The following is a 26,326-nucleotide window of genomic DNA, read 5'->3' as shown; positions in this document are numbered from 1 at the left end:
AATGTAGAAAACCATATTTCAAATACAAATACTTGATTGGCCATGGAAATTAATATGAAAAGACAGAGTTGGACCAAAATCATCCACTGTCTGCTTCTTTGGATATATTCTGAAAACATCTAAGGTAACTGAATGATAGTAGTATCACTGCAAAGCTCTGGTAGTACCCGAGAATTGGAACATGCTAGTTAGCAGCTTTACATTTTACTTAAAAACAAGAGCAGCTTAAATTTAAAAATAAATAAATAGATAGATAGATAGATAGATAGATAGATAGATAGATAGACAGATAAATGAAAAACTTAGATTTGTCCTTCTGTTTCAAATTTAAATTAGCTTTTCAGTAGACATATCTACATTTCCTCTTGGAACCACACGAAGCAGGTCACCAGGGTAAATCTTGATTAGATTCAAGAGTTCCAATAATTTCAGTATTGTGGAAAATCCTCCAATTTTCGTCAGTGCAGTCTTACTGAACTCAGTTGAGATGGAACTGAATGGAACACTGAATACAAAATACTGTAAGAAATAATTAAGTGAGCTTAATTTTTGCATTCTCTCCAGGTCATATGCCTTAATTCTTCTAAACACAGGCAAGTTAGCAGTAGCTAGGAGCTGAACAGCAGCTCTAATAGCCCCTCAGTTGCGTATTTTGACATCTTGCCTTCCAATGCGTAATGCGTGTCTGGGCTCCCTGCCCAATTTTTGGGAAGAGATGGCCACTTCAGATGGCCCTGCTTAGTATCATAATGGGGAGCACAAATCTGCTGACATCAAGTTGATTTTATGTCAGGGCTGAGGCAGTGTCCTTCCCATGTGTGTCACGAGACACTCACTCCATATATACCTGTATAATCACCACATATACCTGTGATGCCCCAGTGACGTGCAAACGCCACATCCATTAGGCACCCACAGCCAGCATCATGAACAGCTTTTGGTTTGGCAAAGCCGTAAGCTAGAATAGCCAACATCTCTGGCCAACCCCACCACAAACCCTTCCCACTGAGGGGGCAGAGGAATGCCAGACCTCCCTCTAGCTTTGAAGACATCTGCAGGTAAAGCAGGGGATTTTCTTCGGTTTGTTTCCCTTTGCAAAAGAAGGCACTATCACTATAGTTAAAGATGTTTAATAAGGAATGACCTTGAGGTGACAACTCCATGTACTTTAGGTTTACTTTAGGTTCTGTCTGTGTTGACCTTACAAAATGTCCCATTAAAAATTCTTAGATTTGTTTAGTTAAAAAACAGATTTTCACTCTTCCATTTCAAACTGTAGAAATAAAAAGAATTAAGGGTGTATCTTTTGAAATGCTTAATTTGTACTAATCTACTTAAAAATCTTCATTAAAGTCTCTTCTGTTTTGTATATTCCACCACAGGAATAGTCAAAGATACAAATTATCCAACAGTTTTTGCAGCAGCTCTGACTATTTGCCTTCACTATCTGTGAGAACACAGGATAGGCTTTCCTTCTTCATGGCAGTTCCACAAAATAAAAATGTGGGTAACCAAAAAGAAACTGCAGAATAAATATCTGAGAAATGATTTCTTTGTGTGGGGAAAAAACAAAAACAAAAACAAAAACAAACAAACAAAAAAAAAACACTCAGAAGACATTCAAATGCATTTGTAGTTCAATTTAAAAATAAACTGTGGTTCAATTAAATTTACTCATTATAAATGTGAAGTTAAAAAATACTTAATGGATTTGAATCTCTGTATCTCAAAATCACATTTGCAACCACAAAATATTCAGAAAAAAGGAGAGTCATGTCCTGAAACAGTATCTCTACCTATTCTGCTAAGGAACTGGAATGCTGCACAGACAAAATTTTATACACAAACAGAAAAAAAAAAAAAAAAAAAAAAAAACCAACAAGGCTAAGGCCAGCTGAAGGCTTGTAAATCTTCAAAATGTCTTGAGAGAAAATATCAGATGTTATGATTTCCAGTGAAAATCCCCTCAGAGTCCTAAACTGCTTAAATTGACCAGAAATAGTTCTAAGTCATGATTTCTGTGAGGAACAGCCATTTTCTTCATAAGTAAAAATATGAAAATGCAGCAAACTAAAAAACACTTGTTTATAAAATTAATAAAACCAACATTTAACAGCTAAGGAGATATTACATTGAGTATACTTTGTCTTAGAATTCAAAGATACATTTTCTTGTGAGGTGGGAGGTGCACTGATCTTGTTTTTGTTTTCTGATTTTGTTTTCATCAGAGTGATTCTCCCCAGTATTGATGAGATGACAAGATGTGCAGTCAGCAAGAAGCTAACAGTACTGAGCTTCTATCACAAACTGCAGCAGCCAATTCAAAAAGTCTAGGTAACAATCAGCGCTATTATTTCTACAGTCTTAACACTGCTTAGACTAAGAGATGGTAGTCAAAGAAAACATCACAGCTGAGCTTTTGATCTAGACAGCAGCAGGTAACAGAAATCACAAGGAAAAAAAACCAACAACATCATATAGGGACCATATAGTTATTTACCCCTTCTCTCTTGAGAGATTTTCTTTTTCTCCTTCCTCTCACATAGATTTAGCATGCGTAATGAATAATATATTACTAGTTTTTAAAGTATATTTAGCACTGAAACACAGAGCTAGAGACGCAATGCTGCGAGAAAAAGCTTACTGTCAAAGATCAAAACAGGAGAGATAAAGGAAAATGAATCTCCTCCAGCATGCATGTTAATCCTGAAACTCAAGCCTTAAGTATCCAAGCCAGTGCTTTTTTACGATTTCATCAAAAAAAAATTTACACTGGTGAAGAATTACTTTATGCTGCTCAGATGACAATCTAATTCTAGTCTAGATTTGTCTAAAGAACATCACGATATATACTTCACATCAGAGGAAAATTTCTGGAGATACTGGAAGGAAATCCATAGGGCCAGGCTCAAGGTTTACTTGGAACCATAACTTTTAAAACTTTTAAAAAAGGCAACAAATTCCTTATTGAGATAGCTAAGGAAAGATGAGAAAATGTAGTTTTAACATTGTTTATGCTGAGTTATTTACACTGAACTTGTGAATCAAATACTTAACACTTTTTCCTTGTCTCTTCAATACCAAGAAAAACTGACTGACTAGACAAAGCACCTCATGGTAGCTGTGAAGTCCAAAAAGCAATCATTCACATATCACTGTAGCAAATGACATCAAATTGATGCTACTTTACTGTTGCAATAATTTTCAATTCTTAGTTCTAAATAGGTTGTTAAATAGTTATTACACGTGGCTTTAAAATTAGCATGCAGCTGAACAGTTTGTGTACTTAATGCATTAAAATATTCAGACCATGTTCACTTTAGACAAGAAATCCATACATATCTAAAAAAACAAGAGAGAGAAAATTTCCCAAAAGCACCATCTAAAGTTGTCAAATTGACTTTACTGCCCCTAAGAGCATTAGTAATTGGCTGAAGCAGACTGAATTCGAATTGCTGTGTCACAGGAAAACATCCTATATATCTGCTTTCAAATGCTATCAATTCTAAACTTCTGGCTGAGGGAAAAGCAAATCACTTCTTCCACAAATGTAAAATTATTTAATTGCTAAGCAAAAGTTGATAAGAACTACTGAGTCAATAATTAATTATTCTCAGAAACAGAATAACAGTTGAACTGAAACCTTCAAAACTGAAGTTTTGTTTTTACAATCTTCCATGGGAAAATGATGGGAAGATTAAATGAAAAGGAAGAAGCCAGGCACAGTTCAGCTAGAATTTGTTTTGTAATTATTTTGAAAATAAGCAGTATCTTCATTGATTTTCTTTGATTAAAAAAAAATTTACAGTATTGACTAATTCTATCCAAGGAAAGTATTTTAATACCTTCATTGTCAGTGTCTGGCAGTTACTCTGTCAATCAAGAGCCTCAATAAACAGACAGAATTTTTAAAAAAACTGTTTTCAAATGATCCATCAGAACGCACATTTGTGACACTCAAACATGAACAGAAATACAGATACAAATCCATACAAGGCTAAGATGTGCATTCAATTACTAAAAATGTCACATTATAAAAAGGACAAATAATGACACATTTATGATATGATTGATTGGTCTAGCCATCAACAAAATAGGTGATAGTTAAAAATGTATTTACATGATTAACACTGAAAGAAAGCCAGTGCTTGGCTTAGCTCACTGGAAAGTCTCCACAAGAAAAGAGTATCTTATCCTTGAGAAAATATATGAAATCAGACAAACCACTGAAGTGCTGATTACAGCATGGTGTGCCTATATTAAGTTACTTGTCTGTAAACAACAGCTTAAATTTCCTTGGTGATCAAAATAATGCAGCAATTCTAAAACTTACTCCTTGCCTGTTGAAACCACATTTTAGTTGTACATTTTTCCACTTCTTTGTTGAAAACATACCCAACATTAAACTTCCTAAGATGGTAAACAATTTTCAAGTGAAACACTTTGTCAATTTTGCAACAGATGAAGACAAGTTCATGTCTCTGGTTGAGGAATCAAACAACTTAAGGAGCATTACTACACCTTTTTCAGTACTATGCTTTGGAAATCCCACAGTAAAGCAGCATTGCAAACAGATTCATTCTGAATTATGCATGTCACCATTCTCTCCAGTTTCAGATTCTGGCCATTAATCTTGTATGTCACTATCTTAAAGGCATGAAAAGAAGCATTAGCAAGGAGAGAAAACTTTGCTATCACAGTCCTTTTAATAAGTTAAGCCAAGCAAGGTAAACTGCACATGAAGAATTTATCTGGAGATGGAAAAACTTAAGCAGGACAGTTTTCTTGGGTTTCTGTTGAGAGGTATGTAAGCCGTCTCAGGAACCCTCACACTTGAAGATTATTCACACGAATATGTGCATGCATATTTGTTCAAGTTGCTTCAATATCTTCTCCCATTATTTTCTCTCTTTTTTTCTTTTTTTTCCCCCCTTTTTTGACAGTATCATATTTCCTGTTGTCTATAGTCAGCATAGTGCTCAGTGCTCTGGCAAGATGACAGCTGTCCCATCATAATTAGCCAGCCTTTCAGATGGTTCTTTTCAGATGGTTTCTCCTAGGCAGCCATGGATCCCATTGGCCCAGCTTCTCATCCAGTAGCACCCACCTGGGTGCAGGGAGGGATCTCTAGAGATGCATATCCATTCAACACCAAGACTGTAATAATACTTAGCACCACCTGGAAGTAGTTCATGCCAGATCAACAATGCTATGATGTTGAGCAAAGCAGCACAACTAAAAGGTGCAGATGCAGTTTATTTTGCTGCTATTGGCTCTAAAGCAAAGAAGCTGAAAAAAGAGCTGTTTTCAGATAACAGTAAGAGGAAAAGACTATGAGCCTAGACGAATGGAAGGGCTATGTCAAAGCACGTGTCTGGATTAAAGAAGATGAAAGCAATGAGGAAGAGAGCACGCTTTCCATGCAGAACTGTTTGAGCAGCACAGCAGTTCAATTACAGCTTTAATTCCTGCTCAGCAGCAAGGAGCACAGTGCTTTCAATCTCTAAATTAGGTTATTTGCTCATTCTTTTCAGGTTGCAACTATATTTAAATCATACATTACGCATATGGGATGTGAGATAATGTCATGGAATAAACTCGATGAAATTCAGGTTTCTTTCCATGAAATTCAGGTTAGAAATAACTCAGAAGGCAACTTAGAGTTGGAAAAGCTATTTCTACATTGCCAACCCAGCTCCTCAGTAGTCTCTAAATAGGTTTATACAGTTGCCTCTTTCTCCCTGAGTGGTTAATTTAGACCACTTTAGCTTTGTAAAGTAGAATCCCGCTCCTAATTAACTATTAAACTCCTATTCCACGGTCTTCAGTGTGAGTCAGCAACTCTTCAAACAAGTAGCATCCCAAGTATTTTGCTGAGTTAGAAGGTAGTCAAATTTGATCAAAATCAGAGCATGATCCTCAGCCTGCTGACAGGTGGTGAATCGGTATTATTTCCCTGATCTCATTTGACAAAGTGCCCAGACAAATTAAGGAGCACGACATAAGTGAGGAAGGGTGATGAGGCAGGCTGGTCTGCCCAATCTCACTTCTCTACCTCTGAGACTTAAGACAATTGAGGCAGTGCCTAAGAATCCACATTAATTAAAGCCTGCAGTTTCAGAAGCACGGTGTTCTACACAGAGAGAGGAACATAACTGGTGGGTTAGTTTTATTTTATTGCTTTTTTATTTCTTTTATTTTAATTTAAAGAAGTGTTCACAGCAACTGACAACTTTCCCCATGAAGTAGAAGATGAAACTGTATCAGCTTGAAATCTATATAACTTATCCTTTAATACACGATTACTTAAGAAGTGAAATGATTCTCGAAGCCAAATGTTAGGAAAAAGTCAAAATTGTTCATACTCAGCTTCTGACCATCAGTTTTTATTCTTCCAGTATAATTTCCTCCTCAACTTTCAATTAGTAATGATTAGCAATGTGAAGACACACTGTTGCATTCTATAAAAAAAAAAAAAAAAAAGCCTTGTAAAATCTTATTAGACCAGTTAGTCTTCTTCAGACAGCCTTAAGCAGTGATAATGAATCCCTAGCAATATCTAAAGCAACTACACGAAAATGAAAACAAAGAAAACTTGGGTGCAAATTTAAAATCTGTCGGTATTATGTAAGCGAAAATAGAAATAAAAGATCCGACAAGAATACCAGCAAGAATACTTACTATACAAGGCATTATTTTCCAGAGTCTCAGTTCAGGGAGATTTATTTAAGACCTCAGTTTATCTCCTAGGGAAAACTGACATTGCACAATTACTATGTCAGTGTACTTACACACGAAAGACACCTTGTTGGCACTATGGAGTAACGAGATGAAGAGAAAAACTTCACATTCATAACATTTCCTATTTAGTCTGTAGGAAGAAAGATATTTTTCTGTGGAAGTTATTATACTTAAATTGCAAAATAGGAAATTAAAGAACAGAATACTATGTCTTGCTTGCATTTCAGTAATTGCCTGCTCTAAAAATCTGCTGCTCTTTTTTGGCAGCTAGTATTCTATTATTAGGAGAGGATGGATCATAATGTCTTCTAATTGTCACTATCAGTTACATGTGTTTTCCTACTGTTGTACAGAATTTAAAAGAGTGAACAAATACAAACTTCAGTGTGCTCCATCACCTACATCAGTGACAGCTCATGCACATATGCTTTAGTTGCTCTGATATCTAATTTTCATTGAAATACATAAAAAAGCAATGCAGAGCTGAGCATAATGTAGTGACCTGTTGTTAAAACTTTGACAGTACATATAAACACTAAGATTTCTAGGAAATAAGCTCCATTACATTCCCATATTTTGAACACTACCAATTCAGTCAGGATTGGGTGCCCTATCTAACAAAACGTACAGAGCAGGCTTGTATATAATGTGACAGAGAAGAAAAATATGTTATTTAAGCACTCAGACTTGCATATCTGTACGTCATGAGACTGCCTTTTGCTGTTATGAAAATGTTTCAACTTGCATACTCTTCCACAGTATATCATGCTTTATTTCAGAATCAATGTGTTATTTATTTGTAGAATTCTTCTATCATTTCAGTTCTACGCATATAAGCAAATGATACTCAGTAGACTAGAATTAAACAATCAAGCCAGCATCAATAGCTTCAACTGCTTTTATATTCTCTAATTTTAAGTAAGGAGAGAAAACAGCTAGCAGTAAGGGTTCTGGCTCTACAGGATCAGTGCCTACAGATAAAATACCTCAGTTTTAATTGCTGTCAGAGACAGACAATCCATTAGGCAACATCACAATCAAATTATGGAGGAATACCAGCACTACGAGTCCTACCCGTAATGACCTAACAGCCAGCATAACTCACAGGCACAAACAGTGTGTTCCCCCTGAGGAACTGGGCTGGGTATCCTTTTCTGCATGCTGCTTGATCAGCTTGTATAGCTTCAAGTAGAAACCCTATAATAAAGCAGCCCTGAGTAGGTGCCATGAATAGATTCACATCCAAATGTAAAATACTGGAATGCTCCTATTAAATGCAGAGGGGGGACACAGAAGTTTTTTTGCATGCTCAAAATCCAAAAATACAAATTAACACAATGCAACTGAAGTAGATTATTAAACCTACCTGGAATAGAATACTTGCTGTTGTCACATTATAAGAAAAGTACAAACGTGCTTCAAAATGGAACAGCCTTTACTTGAAAACCAGCATAAAACTTCTTAAATGCTGTCCTTCTCAACATCTGAGAGCTTTCTACCAAACCATCCAACTCCATATGGATAATAGAAGCAGCCATCTGACATGGATGGGCCTCTGTGTTCTGATGAACCTACAGATACGTTCTACTACCATAGCTGTGTTGAGCAAGGCACACTTTTAGACTTTGCAATTCAAGTCACAAGCAAATAGCATGTTTTTTTCCTGTCTAGATTACGCAAGAAGTGAAGGAGGTCAGCATGTGTCAAGTACACATGACAACACCTTCGCCTGGTAAAGACAACTTTATAATAGGATTACAAATCAGGTGTCTTGAGACACAGCACAGCATAAAATGGAAGTCATCTGTGTGAGATGTGTACATGAGATCAAATATCTGCTCAATGAGAAACGACATAGACAACAGCATGAATATTTTACCCTGGTTTGAGTAGCTTACTCAGTGCTAAACACAAGCTCACTCATTTATATAAATTAGGCATGCAGCATTTTCCAAGCACAATTTCCCTCCCCCCCCAAAAAAAGGAAAACTTGATTTTCAGTTTCCTACAGTTGAAATTGGCAGAAAATATGAATTTTCTCCTATTTCAGTCTTTTCAATGGCAAGAAAGCCAAAGAAATCAGTACAGACAATTTTCTGCAAAATTTTAGAGGCTTTAAGACTGCCAGTAAGAGAAGGTAGGCTCTCCTACTCCTACTACATCTTCTTTCTCTCTGAAGTTAACCAGTTTTTTTCCCTGTAACTCCTATGAGCTGGATGATTCAGATTTGATTGATGCATCTGTAATAGGCAATAAACAAGTATGTCCTACTGTATACCAAATCATTTTTTAAAATGAACTGTACTGGTGTCTTTTTTGCTGTATTACAGTAAGCGATACAACTTTACAGGATTAAACTACTGCCACAGAGGAGAGGAATTAAAACGAAATAAAAAGAAAGCAAAAACATTATGTCGACTCCCATTTCTGTTAATTGAAGCAAAGAGCACTGCACAACACCATCAACCAAAAGAAGGCATCTTTGGAGACACAGTCCTCTCTTCATTGTCCTTTTACTGAGGACACAGAAAAATGAATAATGCCAGTGGTAAAGATGTAACATTGTTTTTACCCAGCCCCACCAAGTACCCAGCTAAGTCATCATCTCTCCTTTGTCACACTGTATGCTAGTAAGTGATCCAAAGGAGACACAATAAATCTAGTCTTCTCAGCAGGTTATAAGGGAATGAAGAGATTTGACATAATAAAGGGAGTGATGTATACCTACCACAGAAATTGTATGCTGTTCAAGTACAAATCCTGTTCTGTCATCCAGGTACCACAAACATGTTATGCAGTATGCTTTTCAGGTAGTTATCATCATCACATCTAGTTATATATACATTCCTGTACGGTTATTAACAAGCAGAACAAAGAGGGGACACCTAGTGTTCATCAAAGACAATTGGGATTGTGTAACATGGAAGCGACAGATTAAACTGTTATTACAGAACTTGATTTGGCAAAGCACTTCCGTATTTACTTAATTCTTAAACATTTTAGTGAGGCTCAGATTTCAAGACAGCTTTTATTTATGAGATTTGGTAGCTCTGTATAACTGTGATTGTAGAAATAATACAGTAAAAATTAAAGACACTTTGTGTGATGTGCTCAGAAATCTGGGGAATAAGTTTCATGTAAGAATGGAGCTTTAGCAAAGCAAGAATGCCTATCAAATGTTTGGTATGTTCATTAACCTTGAAAAGGTTACCCAACTGAGGTACCAGATTTCAGTACCAGCCAAATCAAAATAAAACATGATGCAATTTAAAATTACTAAACATTCTCATGTATGAATGTTTGCAAAACCTAAACTTCTTTGCAAATCTTGCAATAAGCAATCTGTGACTTTAAAATCTGTTCTAATACCAAAGAATCAGGCATCTCAGAATGAAATATTTATGGACCATTTTTAGGAGTAAGAATTTTCTTTACTGGCACTTCTACTAGGTCTTGTCCTGCAATTAGAATAGCTTTAAGAAAGGCTTTTGAAGTCTGTTTTTAAGAAGCCTCTGGAGAAAATCGTTATTTGAAAAAATCAGTAAATTTCTACCATGGGTAAATTCAAAGTGGTGAATCATTTGTAATCTCTTTATTGAAACTCAGAGGAAAAGAATGACTTTCTATTTCAGAACATAAAATAATTTAACAGTGCATGTATTCTTAATTCTGAATACCTTTTAATTGTTTGGTTATCTGTGAACATTGGTAACACAACTTACAAGTTGAGAGCATATCTATCTAAAATGTATGGGAGCTTAAACAAATCAATCTCAATACTTTTAGAATGATTTTCTGAAAAAGACTTATGGATGTCACCACTCCATATTTACAATTATTCTATTTCAGTAACATAGTTTATTACAGCTTTGTTTTTATGTTATTCACTGTCTAGTTCTCTGCATATTCAATTCTTGACCATGTCAGCATAATGATACAGGTTGAGTCCTGCTGGATTATCTGAATATAGTAACATTAAAGTACATATACAATAGATCCTGTAGTTCATGCTTGCGTTCTGCTTTTCCAGTGTTTTTGTTTCTTTGTTTGTTTAGTTAGGAATTTTTGTTTGTTTGTTTTTTGGAACCAAAACCAAAAACAACAACAACAACAACAACAAAAGCAACAAATGAAGAGTCAGAAATCACTGCAAAAACAATTTCTGCAATCAGCATTTTAAATAAATATGTTTCCCTAAATGCTATATTACATAATTTTTTTAAAATAAGTATCTCTTCATTATCTCTTTGTTGTTTTGGGTTTTAAGAGACTGGCATATCAGATTCTGTAGATGAAAAACATTTGCAAATTCAACACGTCCCCCATACTTTCATTTAAATGTTTCTTCTCATTTTTACAGTCATTTGTTCTGGCAAACTATTTACAGCAGACCAACATATCAATCCATCCATGCCTATTAGGGATCTCTGTTACTTTTTAGCAGTTAAGAAGAAAGCTTCTGCAACACAAATACTGCTTACCTAGATGGAACTGACAGCAGATTGACACCAATTTCATCGATGTAAATAATAATGGAAAGAAAGAAAACAAACTATGTTTCACTAGTGTCTTATAAAAATCTCTAACATTTTTGCCAACTCCTCTTAGAGTTTAGGATACTAACCAACTGAATATTAGGTATGTGATACTAAGAAAATGAAAAACTCCAATTTCAACCTATCTTTACTATTTAAGGTCATACGAATACTTCAGTGGGATAGCAGTGTTGTTACACAACCTGGCTTGCTCATTTATCAGTTTTCCAGGAAGTCTATGCTTCACAATTTGCAAAGAACAAGCTGCTATCTGTCTTCTCAATATTTTTGATATTATTTTGCATACAATGTATTATTTTATACATAACTTCATAATACCGAAAAACAACATGTCAGCCCATAGGCAACAAATATTCAATCCATTGAAACACTTAGACTCCAGCTCTGTATTATAAAAATTAAGTCACTGGATGCTCTCTGTAGTTCATGTGTACACACAGTACAGAACATATTATCACGACCAGCAAATGTCTCATTGACTGACTGCCTCTGTGTGATCATCTGACCATCATATCCAAATTAAACTAAGTCTGGCTATCCAGTTTTGCCATTTTAAAACTTTACAGTGCTGCAACATTCAATTTCTCCAAAGTTGTCCTCGATCATTGTGCAGTACAGTCTCACATCTCCATACATCACTGTTGTGATAGCAAAAGCCAAACACAAAATTCCATATGACTGCCCTGACTTCTGATATGCATAATATGCTAGAGAAAAGAGGTTTGTTTTATTTTACTTTGTCTAATTTTCATTTTAGGATTTATCAATAGCTCATTCAGCCTATGTTCATCTCAGGGTATCTTGCACACTCTCCCAGGCAGTAGAAGTCTTTGTTCAAAGTAGTCATGAAGCCCACTGCTGCCTCCCTGCAGTTTCAGACCCAGAAACAATAATACTTCTGATCCCTTTCCACCTTCCTGAGAAATGAGCAAGCATTAGAATGTGTTACTCAACACAAAAAGATGGACTCGACTCATTTTTAATAAATGCTAGCATTATTTAAGTATTACCAAAAGAGGCAAAGATGAGGTTACAATCAAGCACCTTGGGGAAATTAGCAGCCTTGAACTATAGATTACAACAGCAATAGGCATTGCTAGATAGGACAAGATCTTCTGGTCACTTCTAGTCCTAGTCAGCTCTAGATTCAACTATTTCTGATTTAGAATACTTGATTTATCATTGATAACAGAGAAGCAAAGGGGGAAAAAAGTATTCATTTCTGTTCTTAGTAGGGCCTTTCAGTGGCAAGCTATTAATTCAAGCTGCCAGATTATAATGTCATTGAACGTGTTTCAGAAGGTTGTCTCTCTATAAAGCACAGAGGAGACAAAAGTACAGCTTTATGGTAGAACTGCAAGATATGCTTAATCATTTGCCTCAGTTAAATTGAGTACATAACTACAGGGCTCCATTTCTGTGTCAAAAATATAGTTACACTCCATTATGTGGAGGCAAAGAAGTAGAATTTACAAAACATACTAATAAAAATAATGACCTATTTCAGGTTTTTGAGAAACAACTATAAATTTGTTAAACATTTGATATTTAGTATCATTCAGCCTCATGCTGGTTTTAATATAATCTGATTTTGTTTTTGGGGAGGATCAGCACTGAGGTTTCTGCTAAACCAGAAAGTGAACATAATACTTTAAAACAGAGTATCTAGCAGAAAAAAAACAAACACATAAATGGTAGAAAATCATTCTCCAGTATTAATTTAATTTTCTAAATGTTCATTTAAATAAATAAATGCAGTTTTTAAATAGCATTTCAGTGAAAATACGAAATAATTCTTATAACACTTGCTGCAAAAAAATACGTAGAAAACAGCAGTTATTTTTCCTATGTTTTTAGCACTTCCTTTTAAAACATATTATGATATTTAAAACTGCAGAAATGGGGACAGGCAAGAAATGAAATGCCTGAATCATGGTAATATGTGCCAAAGATTCAAATGCTTCCTAACTATAAGCAAACCAAATTAGGGAATGCCATAATTTTCTGTAAATGTCATCAAGCCAAACTGGCAGGCAGCTTAAGGTCACATCTACAAATAGTGGAGTTGACAGTTTAGAAGGAAATGACTCAAAATTTGAACTCCCCATTTTTATAAAGAATTCAGCCTTCATACAGCCTTGAAACAATGAATGTTCTAGGAAATCTACTCAATTAAAAGTGGTTTCAATTTCTTCTGTGTCTAAATGAATACATATATATAAAGTTCTCTAGTTCTCTGTGACTGAAAGAGCATTTACTTCTTACTTCTAAATGCTAAACACCAAAATCAAGGGCAGTTTTAGGCGGCTGCTAAAATTTCTGATGTAGGAGTTCGTCCATCCCAATTGCGCTGACAATCCTACACACTTTATTTCTGTGGTTATCAGACAGAAGATGGTTACTGCTCTGTGCTTTCTTCCAAAAGGGCTTTCTACTAGCATGTCTCTGTAACTATGCCAACTGGTGAGTAAAAGCCTGTTATTCTAACCTGGGTCTTGAGTAGCTCTTCAGAGGTACCTGACCAGTTTTTATGGGAACAGAAGCAAACAATGTTATGATTGTATGTATGTCTCTTACCTCTTCCCATTGGTGTATGTATCTAATCAGTCTTGAAAGGCGTAATAAGCGTAACAGGCTGAGGATTTTTGTAAATCTCACGATACGAAGTGCTCTTGCTGTCTTGTAAACCTCTGAGTCCATTCCTTTTTCTACAATGAGAAAGATATAATCCACTGGTATCGACGAGATGAAGTCAACCACAAACCAGCTTTTTAAATAATTCATCTTAATGACTTTAGGGTCCAGTATTATTTCAGAGCTGTCTTCATTAACAGTCCCAGTTCTGAAATTCATTATCAAGTCCAATAGAAAAACAGTGTCTGATGCCACATTGAAAATAATCCATGGTGTTGTTGTTTGCTCTGTGAAGAATGTGATTCCAACTGGTATAATGACAAGGTTTCCAACCATCATGATGAGCATGATTAAATCCCAGTAAAATCTGAAAAAATGAAAGAAACAGAATGGTTGGTGCAATGTGGGCATAACTTGCTTAGAAAAATGACTTCTATCACACTGCTAATTTCACTTCAACTACATTTTTGGTTCCATACAAATAAATTACAATACTGAAATTTAGTGTTAATTTTGCCCAAATGCATTAGTATCTTAGGTTAGCATTTAAATTATGTTAGCAATTATACTATGCCTTCATATAGAAAATAAATGTATATAAGGTTACTTGAACATTTTGTTTATGCTAGAACTCCTGATTCTGACATAAATTTAATTCCTGTGTATGCACAGTCAGTAGAATAGTAATTATTATCTCCCATTATCTGCCTTACTTCTCAAGAACATGCATCTAGAATGAAGCCAATACTGTGCTAATCATTGAATGGTATATCTGAAAGGGATGCATGTGTGACACCCCGCAGACTTATCGTGGAATCACAGAAACAGAATCCTCAGAGTTGGAAGGAACCTTTAAAGTTCATCCAGTCCCACTCCCCTGCAATGAACAGGGACATCCACAGCCAAGCCAGGTTGTCCAGGCCCTGATCCAGCCTTGGTCTGAAAGTCTCAGGGCCGAGGCATCCACATCTCTGGGCAACCTTTTCCAGTGCCTCTCCACACTCACTGCAAATGACCTTTTCCTTATATCTAACCTAAATCTATCCTCTTTAACCTTGAAGCCATTTCCGCTTGTTCTATCACCACAGACCCTGCTAGAACCTGTCCACTTCCTTGCTGTACCTCCCCTATAAATACTGAAAGGCCTCACAGGTCACCTCGCAGCCTCCTCTTCTCCAGGATGAATAGCCCCAGCTCTTTCAGCCTGTCCTCATAGGAGAACTGTTCCACCCCTTGCTTCATTTCCGTGGCCATCTTCAGGATATGCTCGGGAAGGTCTGTGTCACTCCTGTACTGAGGACTCCACACCTGGCCTCACCAGCACATAGTAGAGGGGCAGAATCACCTCCCTCACCCTGCTGGCCATGCTTCTTTTGATGCACGGTTTGGCTTTCTGGGCTGTGAGGGCACACTGCTTCCCATCCATCAGTACCCCAGGTTTTTTCAGCAGGGCTACACTCAATCCTTTCATCCCCCAGCTTGTGTTGGTAATGAGGGTTGCACTGAACCAGATACAAGACCTTGCATTTGGATTTGCTCATGAGATTCACCTGGGCCCACTGCTCAAGCCTGTCTAAGTCCCTCTGGATGGCATCCCAACCCTCTGGTGTGCTAACTGCACCACACAGTTTGGTGTCACCAGCAAATCTGCTGAGAGTGCACCTGACTCCACGGTTGGTGTCACTGACAAAAAAACTAAAAACTATCGACCCCAGCACCAACCGCTGGGGGACACCATTCATCACCAATCTCCATCCAGACACTGAGCCATTGACCGCCACTCTCTGGACTCAATCCTGCATGCCTCTCTAGTCTTCTGCACGTAGCGTGTGTATAGCACATAGTGTGTGCATAGAAGTAATACTGGTGCCTACTGCCACTCGTGTCTTATCAACGCAGTTATTTTATTTTTTCTGGTTTCTGTCCAAATTGAAGCCCAAATATCTAATTGGTAACATATTAAACGTACTTACAAAGGCAATCATACCATAACAGTGCTTGAATAACACCACAGAAAAAGAAAGAAATCACAGAAGCCAAAACCAGAAATAACTATGTAGTCTTACACTCAGCAGTTAGTGGGATTAGATGACTTCTCACAGCTTTCTCCCAGTCTACACTATTTTGTTATCCTATGACTTTCATGCATTTCCATGTGTATTATCAGTATCTCTATGCTTCTAGAATCACTCCATAAAAATCATTGATGTCTTGTTCACTAAGTGAGATAGTTCACAACTACATGCACTCAACATTACAAGTAAGCAAAGGCAGCATGATCTATACAGCTAAATGACCTAGAAAGGCACAGAAACTGGTCTCCATCAGTTTCTCATGTTCTCACTAGACTTTCTAGAAGAGAAGAGCAGGAATGGTTTCTGCAGGACCTGAGCAGGCCAACAGCTGCAATGAGTTCTGTGTGGTGGACCTGACACCAGCACAGCATTCAGTACACCCTTCCAGGTCACTTCCATTACATTAGCACAAACCATCTCACATGCTACATGACACTCCCATCATGGCAAAAGTCCATGGCAATTAACAATAATTATATAAGTTTAATAGGAGAAAAAGTGTTGCAGAATCACAAATGTATTTTTTTTTTCTAAATTTGCATGCACCATACATCTTTAATTAGATTCCAGATATGTACTCTAAATTATCTGGATTTATAAATTTCCTTTGTTTTTAGCTTAATCCAGAAAATACTTCTTGAATGATCTAAGAATACAAAATAACTAATTGTAACTGTGAAGCACAGTAAAACCAGAGTGGTATAGTGGACTGAGGTTGGCATAAGAATTCCTAATTCTTCATTTTATGGTAAGCCTACAGACATAGTCTGGACTAGCAGTTGAATCAAAATTCCTGTAACTAATACACAGAGAAACTGCATAAAATAGACTTTACAAGTAATTTTCCATGTACTACAGTGAGATTTCTGTTTTACATATTTTTGGTCTTACAACAAATGTGAAGACTCAATGCTATAAATGTATTTGTGCTTAACACTTGTGACAGTTTCCATACCTCTGCACTGGCACAAGTTTCCAAACGTATTTCCTTGTTTCTTTAATTCTTACAGTAGGCTTACTGCTGTACTACATGCCTTATCAGTATACTAAAAATACAATGCAGAAGGAACCACAAATTTATATATTACTGTTTCCAGGCTGACAGGTTCAATTACCACAAGTATTCAACCAAAATATTTCACAAAGCATTTCTGAAGAACAGAATTCTGTAAGGAATCCTGAAATGAATGGGAAATAGAAAAGAAATAATCACAAGAGATGTACATGTATCTGTGGCTCATTCCTAAACAAACCATTCCTGGATTTTAGATCTCTTAAGCCTAACCAGCAGGGTGTTATGTAGTTATATAACTAAGGCTAACCAAAGCCACATACAAAACAGCTACCCGGCCAAAATAAAATTTAATACTGAATCAGCTGAGTTTATCCTACAATAATACTGTTTAAAGGATAGTTATCCATGGTGATTATGCAAAACATTGGTGCTTCTGACACTAAATGTCAGCAAAAGTTATGGTAAAGTCAGGGCTTCAGTAACAAAATCTAATGCTAAGGACTCTGAGACTGCATCAGTTCTGTGCTTTGATTTTTAGTGCACAATGTAGTATAATCTGATTAGGTAGCTAGAAAAAGTCTTATTACTGTACAGTTCATTTTTCATTCAGAAATGAATCATATGTTCTCCTTCAGGAAAACGTTTCCACACACTACTTCCCTAGCTCCACTATACAATACTTGTTTCTCAGGTGAGAAAAACTAGATGCCATTCTCTGCATTGCCCTCGGTGATCTATGCAAAGAAAGTAATACAGTGCTTTCCTTGCCCAGTGGTTCAGAACATCCTACTATTCACATAACAAGGGCCTACTAAAAAGCGTTATGAGACAGTGCAAGGAGCTGCTACTGAGACAAAGAGGTACCTCTCTGTTTTAAGCTATTTTTATTTGCTTTTTAATTATTATTATTATTATTCCTCCAAGCCCCTTGCGGGTAGTTACAGATATTAAAAACTTACCATCTCAGAGCTCCAGATGTATGTAAATTGTTCTGAAATGTTGACAAAAAGCAAGGGAGTGGTGGTAAGGCTGTGACACAAACTTGCTGAGAATGAGGCAAAAAAATGAATCTGGGGTAACAAGCATTCAGAGCACATAATAAGAAGCCAGAACTACCTTAGTAAATAGTGACAGTTCACTCTTCCTGCAAAGCTAGCTCAGTATAGCTACTGCAACTTACCATTAATTGAAACCACAGATACCAGACTGAACCATTTGAAATGCTTCTCAGTGTACTAACATCTTTAGGTGAAAAAAACCTTCAAGTGCTAATGCAATATAAAAAGACAGCTTTAGAAATTTTCTACTCATTTTAAGGAAACATTTTATGCAGAAAAACATCATAGTTACTTTAAAATTGTCAAGTAAAATTATTTTGAATTTAGTTCTCCTTCAGTGATCTTTTCACTCATAATTTATCAACGATAATTTCCAAACTCCCTGATTACAAGGTGCACTTTATGTTCCTAGAACACGCTGAAGCTTTGGTAGTTTGTTTATTGCTACTGGTTATCCAGAATAGGACAGTCTGTTTAAAATGTGACTACCCAGGAAGTGATGAAGAACTATTTAGTACTAATTAATCAATGTCTGTACAAAGCTCAGTAACGTAAAGCACTATAAATTCTAGCAGACACTTCATTTTCCACTTCATATATTCCATACAGAGAAAATTGAGTTTTAAAGAACAAAACTTCAGCTCTCAAGTAGTTAATGTGCTGCAAAACTTGCTGCATTTACAACACTGTAAGAGGTCACTGAGATTTCTGTTTCCTATTATTTTCAGGTTAATGCCCATTGACAGTCCCAATGTCCTCAAATCTGCCTATTTTAATATATGATTATTCTTATTGTACACCCAGATTGACCTAACAGAAATTGTCAGAAGTGTCACAAATCACAAAGTGAGCAACATCTCTAGGACACTGGGTGTTGTGACTTGAGGCTACAGAGTAGTCAGGGCCTTCCTTAAGATCAGTTTTCCAGTTTCCAGAAAGACTATAATAATTTGATTGTTTAAACACAGCAGAAAAAGAAACGAGTTCATGTTATTCAGCCATAAATACTCATCAGCCCCATACATTATGAAGTGGAAGGACTTTGAAGGAGACATTCAAATTTTTTACAAAATATCTTTAAATCCAAATCTGATGATACAGAAAATCAAGATCTGATGAAATTTTTCACAAACTTTCCATAGAAAATCTGTCTTCTTCTTTATTTAAATATACTGATCAGCTAGCAGATGCAATTACTCAGCGTTCTTCTCTCACCTTCTAACACAGCTTTTCTTCTTTTAATTCATGGATCATCAATTCACCTAGCAGAGAAGTCAATGTGCTATATGGAACAGATCTTAGTAGAAATAATAGCAATATAAAACTTCATTACGGCATACTGTAACAACTACTAAACTCACGATTAGCCATGTCAGAATTTGATTCCCACAGAGCACGCTATCTTTCTCTTACTTTGCAGCTCTATTGATGTTATTCTTTAAGTAACAGACAGCAAAGCTAGACAAACCAAAAAACATCTGAACCTCACAGAGAATAACTGGAATGTGTTGGAAAGTACAGGAGGAGGAAGAAGGGATGGTTTTCATCAGGAACCCCCAGTTCTTTTCTTGATGGCAGAAGTGTTCATTTCACCATGCTTCTTTTAAGAAGGCGGCACGTAAATGAAATATGAAATTTCTTACATTTTGACCAGGAATATTAGTCAGCACCCAGCATGGAAGGACTGTTTACATGTTGCAAATATATTGTAGAGTGCTTCCATGATTTACAAGTTCTGGACTCTAGATGTAGCACATGAAAGACTACTTAAGTTACACCAATTTTTGATTTTTCCAACCTTAAGCAAAAGTTGAGTTTTGTTTGTTTGTTTTTAAGATAAAATATTATCCTGATTGTTTTCATTTATATTCTTTATTCCCCTCTATTTCTGCTCTGAAAACTGTTACCTTCTTTTAAGTGAAAACTAATGAGGAATCTTTTTTGCCCAAAGAGGCTGTGGAGTCTCCTCCTCACAGTTCTTCAGATAGACAGCATCCTGCTCTGGGTGTCCCTGTTTGATAAGGGTTACGCCAGACAGATCCTTCCTTTGTCAATCTTACAAAGCTGACACACGCCCTTTAACACTTGACTCCTACCAACTTTAAAGCAGCAGCTTACAGTAGTAAGATTAACTCCTGAACTTCAAGTCCTAACCTTGAACTGAAGAAATATTACAAATTAAGGATGAAATTACTAACTCAGATGAAAATTTAACACAAATTTGTTACCTTTTTTTTCTTTAACACATACTAAGCTTAATGAACTCTCACTGAATTAGACAGGAAAGCTGCTGGAGCATCAGAAAAGCTTCCTCTACCTGCCTGAGACTGGTGTGTGAGGAGGCTGAAGTTCTGAAAATTCAGTTTCACGGCTTTAATTATGGGCAGTACTGGACCTCATTAATCTTCTAGCTCAATGTTTTCATTTTCTTTCAGACTAAAAGCAAGCAAAATAAATAATATTGAAGATTTCTGATGGTCAGAAAACTCCATTTGATGTGAGATCAGAACTGAATTCCTTCACTTGAAGCCTAGACATGTATGTTCAGAGACCCAAACCATGCGCCACTGTTATTTTTTTTTAGTGAGAAAATAAAATTCAGCAATGCTGACTCCTCTTTATTACACAGCTATACACTGCATACAAAAATTAACAAATTACAGGGTTTCCTACTTTTTTTTCCCCCCCGTGAGTTTTACCTGATAACAGAAAACAGTGCAGGACATTTGCAGCTTGCTGTACAGTTGTGATTATATGCACAAGGCAGATGATTACATGAGGGAATTACATCAGGGAACCTGACCAGGGCCCAGGCAAGCCAGTGAAAAACAATTTACTACTTTCAAAATTCTTCGGTTATGGCATTTGTTTATGTTTAGCTTGAGTGCTCTACAGGCGTGATTACTGGGAGAGAAAAGTCACAGTACTGTCCATAGATGATGACTTCAAAATTACTTACCTACATTAAAATAATGTATATATTCAGTAAATTCAACTGTTAGGCAGTAGATGTGACATTTTATTAGAAGATCTATACTTATTAGTACCCATCCAGTAGCTTCTGCCCAAAGTTTCATAGCACTTTAAAGCACTAACAGTATTCTGAGATGAAGAAATAAATGTCAGTGAAGTGTTATTACCCACAGTGCATACTGGGGAGAAGGATGAAGAGGACAAGATAAATTTATGTAACATGGCACTATTATTTAATAATAAGTCTCTTTGGTTTTGGCCAAAAATCCCCTACCATAAGTGCCTGAATACATTTGCTATTTGCAGTTACTTTTTCTCCAGAGAAACTTATTAAACTACAGTAGGAAGAATTAAAGCCTGACTTCCACTTAACCTTGGGCAAGAGCAGCACATGCTCCCGATGGAGTTCTGACACCACACCACCCTTGCCTTTGCACAGCTCCTCCTTTCACTAGCTCTGCTCATCAGAAAAAGCACAGGCTGGTGCTCCCATCCAGATAGCTGCCAACTGGGGAAAAAAATTCTGGTGGAGAGTCCAAATGCACAATTGAATTTACTGCTGGAAGATGCTGAATCTATTTATGGCAACCTGCACACCAATCACAAGATAAATATATCAGATTATCAAAAGCTAACATGCCTTACAGTACAAGTGATGCGTTTTTCCTGGATTCACCCCCTCTTTTCAAATTGCTGTGCCATAGCTTCTCAGTATTGGGAAACATTTTGTGTAGTGCTCCAACTGATGTTTCAAATTCATAATGCTGGCCCTTAAATTAGTCACAAATCACCACACACTGTCAGCAAATTTCTGTAGCAGATGATATCTGGGGGAAGGGACAAAAAGTATTCCTATCCTCAAATTAGAAAGGACCACTTTATAAGCATGAGAGAAACTCTGAAAGAGATGGAGATCTAAAAATATTCCAGCTGCAAAATAATCTCAAATCTCATGCTGGAGCACTTGAATTCATTAGGAATTCTGTAGTGACAGAAATGTTAAGGGTGCCAATTAGAAACATGACATTTAAGATGCTTCTATGTGAAGTAGAAGTGGAGAGGCTTTAACTGGGAGAAGCTTTATAAAATTATTGTCAAAGCATTCTTTTTTGTTTGTCTTTAGAGGACCGTACTTTTGAAAAAGTACAGAAATGAGCAAAAATCTTATGGTTAACATGACAATTAATATGTTAACGTACAGATTTATGGAAGAAAAAAGAATTAATTAGGTGCTTTAATAGATTTTCTTAACCAATTCAATCTCCCAGCTATCAATGTAATGTTTAAACATTAAATGTTTCTGTTAATAGAGAAAAGTCTATTTTCTCTACTTATCTTTAGAGGAGCATCAGGACAAGAGCTTATTTGTAAGGCACTCCTTTGTTATTTTCAATACATCCTAGGGGCAAGCAATGGTGAGGACACTGATTTTTTACCACCAAGTTGTGAATATTCATGTTCTAAGGTAAGTATCTCCAACAACAAAAACAAAACTAAGATTCAGCTTAGTGCACACAAGATGCCAGTATTTCTGGTATTTTCCAAATGTACTAACAATTCAATTCTGATAATGAGGTGTAAAATGTCTCTGTGCATATCGTTGTAAAAAACAGAACAGAAGCTAACAAGTAACTTCAAATATGAATTATTAGTCAGCAGAAAGCAGAAAACTCTTGGAAATTTTTGTTTCAGGCAAGATTCAGGCAAGACCTTTAAACTAAGAAGGAGCTGAAAATTGCATTATGTTTCAGTCAATATTTTGTAAACTCAACTTATGCTATCAATTCATTTATACCACTGAAACATCAATTAATTGATGAAATTTGTACCATGCAAAATATTTGAAGTGATAACAGAAGCACCTTCCACAAGCCAGCTTAATCTCCCCATATACCCACATTGAGGGTGATGCAGGGCAGAAGGCAAACGCTTAGCTAGAAATTTCAATATCAGATTTCCCTATGATGTCTCAAAACACTAATTCACACTTCATACAGTGAAACACCTGCCTCTCCCACAAAAAGCAAATTGTGCAGGTTTCTCATCCTCACGCCAATCACATAAAGAAACCACTATTTGTTTCATTATTCAGCTGGCATCCAAATCCCTCCGTTAGCCATTTGTCTTCCATAATATTTAAATGGGTGTAACACAACTAACATTTTTTAAGACTTCCCAATTCACATTCTGCGTGCTTCAATCCTTCCATCCTTCTGACAGCACAAGCTTGCTGACTGCACTGCCAAAACAAATCAGCTCATTATGTTGCTAGACAGAGCAGCGATCAGATTGACTTGATATTCACTTAAAACAAAAACAAAAAAAAAAAAAAAAGAAGAAAAAAAAAAAAAAGAAAACCCAGAACAGAAAAGCAAACGAGAACGAGAATATGATTCTCAAGCATGTTCTAGTTACTGGACTAAGATTTAGCCATGATCTCGCTACATGTTGCCTATTGTTGCCTCCTTTACAGGCTACTTCACCTTCCAACTCTCTATCAGGCTTCCGCACACCAAATCCTGGAGAAAACTTCTCACAAAGAACCTGCAGTAATCTTGGCCAAACGTAGAGCTTTGAAATACAAACTAAGTTTCTAGGGATGCAAAATGCATCTCTGAGATCTATGGGTGGACATCAGTTGGTGCAACTGAATGCAACTGACAAACAGCATTTTTGCAATTTTATTCAGGGGAAAGAAGAAAAGATCCTTCCCTCTCCCCCCAAAAGAGAACTAACATCCTCTTTGTGAACACCAGTTCAATAGATATTTTTCAGACTGTGAAGCAAGGGATAACCTGCAATATCTGGTACAGCAGAGAGATTTCCTCAACGTGCAGTGAAAGCTTTTCTCTTTCCTGTATGCCTTTGCCAGGAGCAGTACTGCTGGGCATGTGCTTCTTGTGATTGCAGCTGAAAATGAATTCCCACTGCAGTATAACAATGCAATAGTGGTCAAGATCCATTTCTAAAACCTTAGCTGTGTTAAATTTTTGTGTTGAAATGTATCTGTTAATTATTTTTTAATTCAGTCATATGAAATGGTTGTTTTAAATACTGAAAGACATTTGATACCAAAATACAAGTTAATATAAAAGTTTATATTCTATCTTCACTGAGACAAAACAATTTAAAGTGAAGATGTTATAAAAAAATAGGTACATTGGATGTTTTCCCATCCACACACCTTTATTATTTAATAAAAAAATACAATTTCTTTGAGCTGCAGAGAAACAGGTCAATTTTCAGCCTGTAAAAATAAAAGATTGTAATGATATTAAGATCTGAAAACTTACTCAAACTTAACCACAGGCTCCGTTACGTGCTTCACCTATAAATATTTATCAGAAAAAAATATAAAAGTGAATTATTGAATAATCTACTTCTCTGCCAGCAAGCTTTATATTTTGGAAGCACATTTCATTTTTCACAATTGGCTGTCAATTCTCTTGGTACAGAAAGTCTCCAACCTTCACGAGTTCAAAGCAAAGACTACTCATGCTCCCCAGGGATGGGATGGCTCCAGTGATCAGGCACATCACCCAGGTTAGGGGTGACAAGGGAAAGTGAGTATGGCAAGTGAAGCTGGCTCTAATAGCAGCCACTGATAAGCGGCTCTAAATAAGAAACTTTGGTTGGGGACCTATGACCTGAACTGCATAGAGCAGCAAAAGTAACGAGGAAGCTATTTACTACTGCACAGACAAATGACTTGTTTTTAGATACCAAAACAAAAAGAACATCTGTTCTCCATGGCAAATGAAATGCCAGATGTGTATCTTTCATTCCTTTTTACAAAAATGAAATTTTCTAAATTTTATAAATGGGTTTCTGGCTTTCAGCAAAAGAAAATATTTTACTTTGGAGATCTCAGAATAGATTTTAGCCACAATCCAATTCCCCCTTAGAATTAAAAGAAAATTAGTTTAGCCAAATACTTCTGCAGAACTTTTAGAGGACAGCGAGTTACAAACTATTCAAAAAAGTTTAACTTACAGATGCATAATAATAAGAAAAAGCCAAATGAATTTTGTTAACTCATTGGAGGAAATCAACAAGAAACTAATTATTGCTAGAACTTCCACCAGAATCTTAGAAAAAATACTGATCTGTAAACAGCACATTCAAAATATGTATACTTATTTACATCTATACACATTTTATAGAGAAAGATATCTGAATGAGATTGAACACAAACAATATGCAAATTCTTATTATATATTAATTCAGAACATTCACATGGGCAACAGTATTGATAAATCAGTCTTGCCATTTACAACCCCTTAAGGCTGGAATGTGATGATGTTCAGCCAGAGTCCAGACTCTAAAAGTACCTGGGTCTCCAGGTTTTGACATCCAAAGAGGTACAGGCTCATAATCTCTCACATCTTCATCTAATATTCTGTATATTCCCTCACGTTGTCCAGAGCCTGGGGTAAAATTCAGATTTTCAAAGATGTTCCAGAAATTGAAAACTTTGTACTGGAAGCATTAAACCAACTTAAATACCACATTTCATCCATTTCTTTTGCTAACGACAAAAACCAGCATGTACATTCAATACTAAGATGAGCTGCAATTCAGTAACACAGTGGAATCCCTAGGTCTAAGAAAAACATAGGAAGTCATTCACCAGAGCAGCAACATCTGCTACCATTTCCTGCAGACTTCTGGTACCTGCTTCCCTGGGCTGTGAACATGGCTCTCCTTCTAGATCTGATCACTGCCATGCTGCAGGAACCAAGTGTGGGAGCAGAAGTTCACTGCAATTTTTCCAGCCGTTCCATAAAAATAGAAAATCAGTCAATGCTACATAGACTGTGAAGATGGCTTTAAAATGACAGAATGTCCCTGGTCATACTAAAAAAAAGGGTTTTACAGTCTCCTACCCTCCATCATTCCCCTATAGGAATGATGGAGGGCAGGTGGAAATTACTGAGTAACGCCAGTGGACAACACTGTACAATACTTGGACAACAAGTGTACGATACTGAAGGTGTCTTGAAGAGACCTATCTTAATGTCAATCATCTCTCGCCAGAAAAAGCAAGCCTGCATGCGAAGGACAGCACAGAAGAAAACACATCATGAAGAAACAAAAACATCTTCAGTTTTCATCTTCAGTTTAGAGGATAGGCAAAAAAAAACCCAAAACCAAACACTACATGCTTTATTCCTTCAAGCAGTACTTACAACCATTAATTCGGTTGAGCTATTGTTTATATTAGGCACCAGACTTAACTCTTTTCAGCATCAAATATTTTGAGATTGTTTCTAG

General features: G+C 36.4%; 1 protein-coding gene across 1 annotated transcript in view; it reads right to left on the bottom strand.

Annotated features, from left to right (window-relative positions):
* The window catches only part of HCN1 (hyperpolarization activated cyclic nucleotide gated potassium channel 1), a 192,024-nt gene that overhangs the window by 155,445 nt on the left and 10,253 nt on the right, over positions 1-26,326 (bottom strand). The window contains exon 2 of the mRNA XM_052670119.1: positions 13,875-14,298. Within this exon, the coding sequence (XP_052526079.1) occupies positions 13,875-14,298 (424 nt within the window). The remainder of the gene's footprint in view (positions 1-13,874; positions 14,299-26,326) is intronic.

Source organism: Tympanuchus pallidicinctus, unplaced genomic scaffold (assembly GCF_026119805.1).
Source record: "Tympanuchus pallidicinctus isolate F22 unplaced genomic scaffold, pur_lepc_1.0 scaffold9, whole genome shotgun sequence".
NCBI classification, from domain to species: Eukaryota; Metazoa; Chordata; class Aves; order Galliformes; family Phasianidae; genus Tympanuchus; species Tympanuchus pallidicinctus.
Note: the sequence above shows the minus strand (reverse complement) of the source record. Positions and strands in the feature narration are given on the sequence as shown.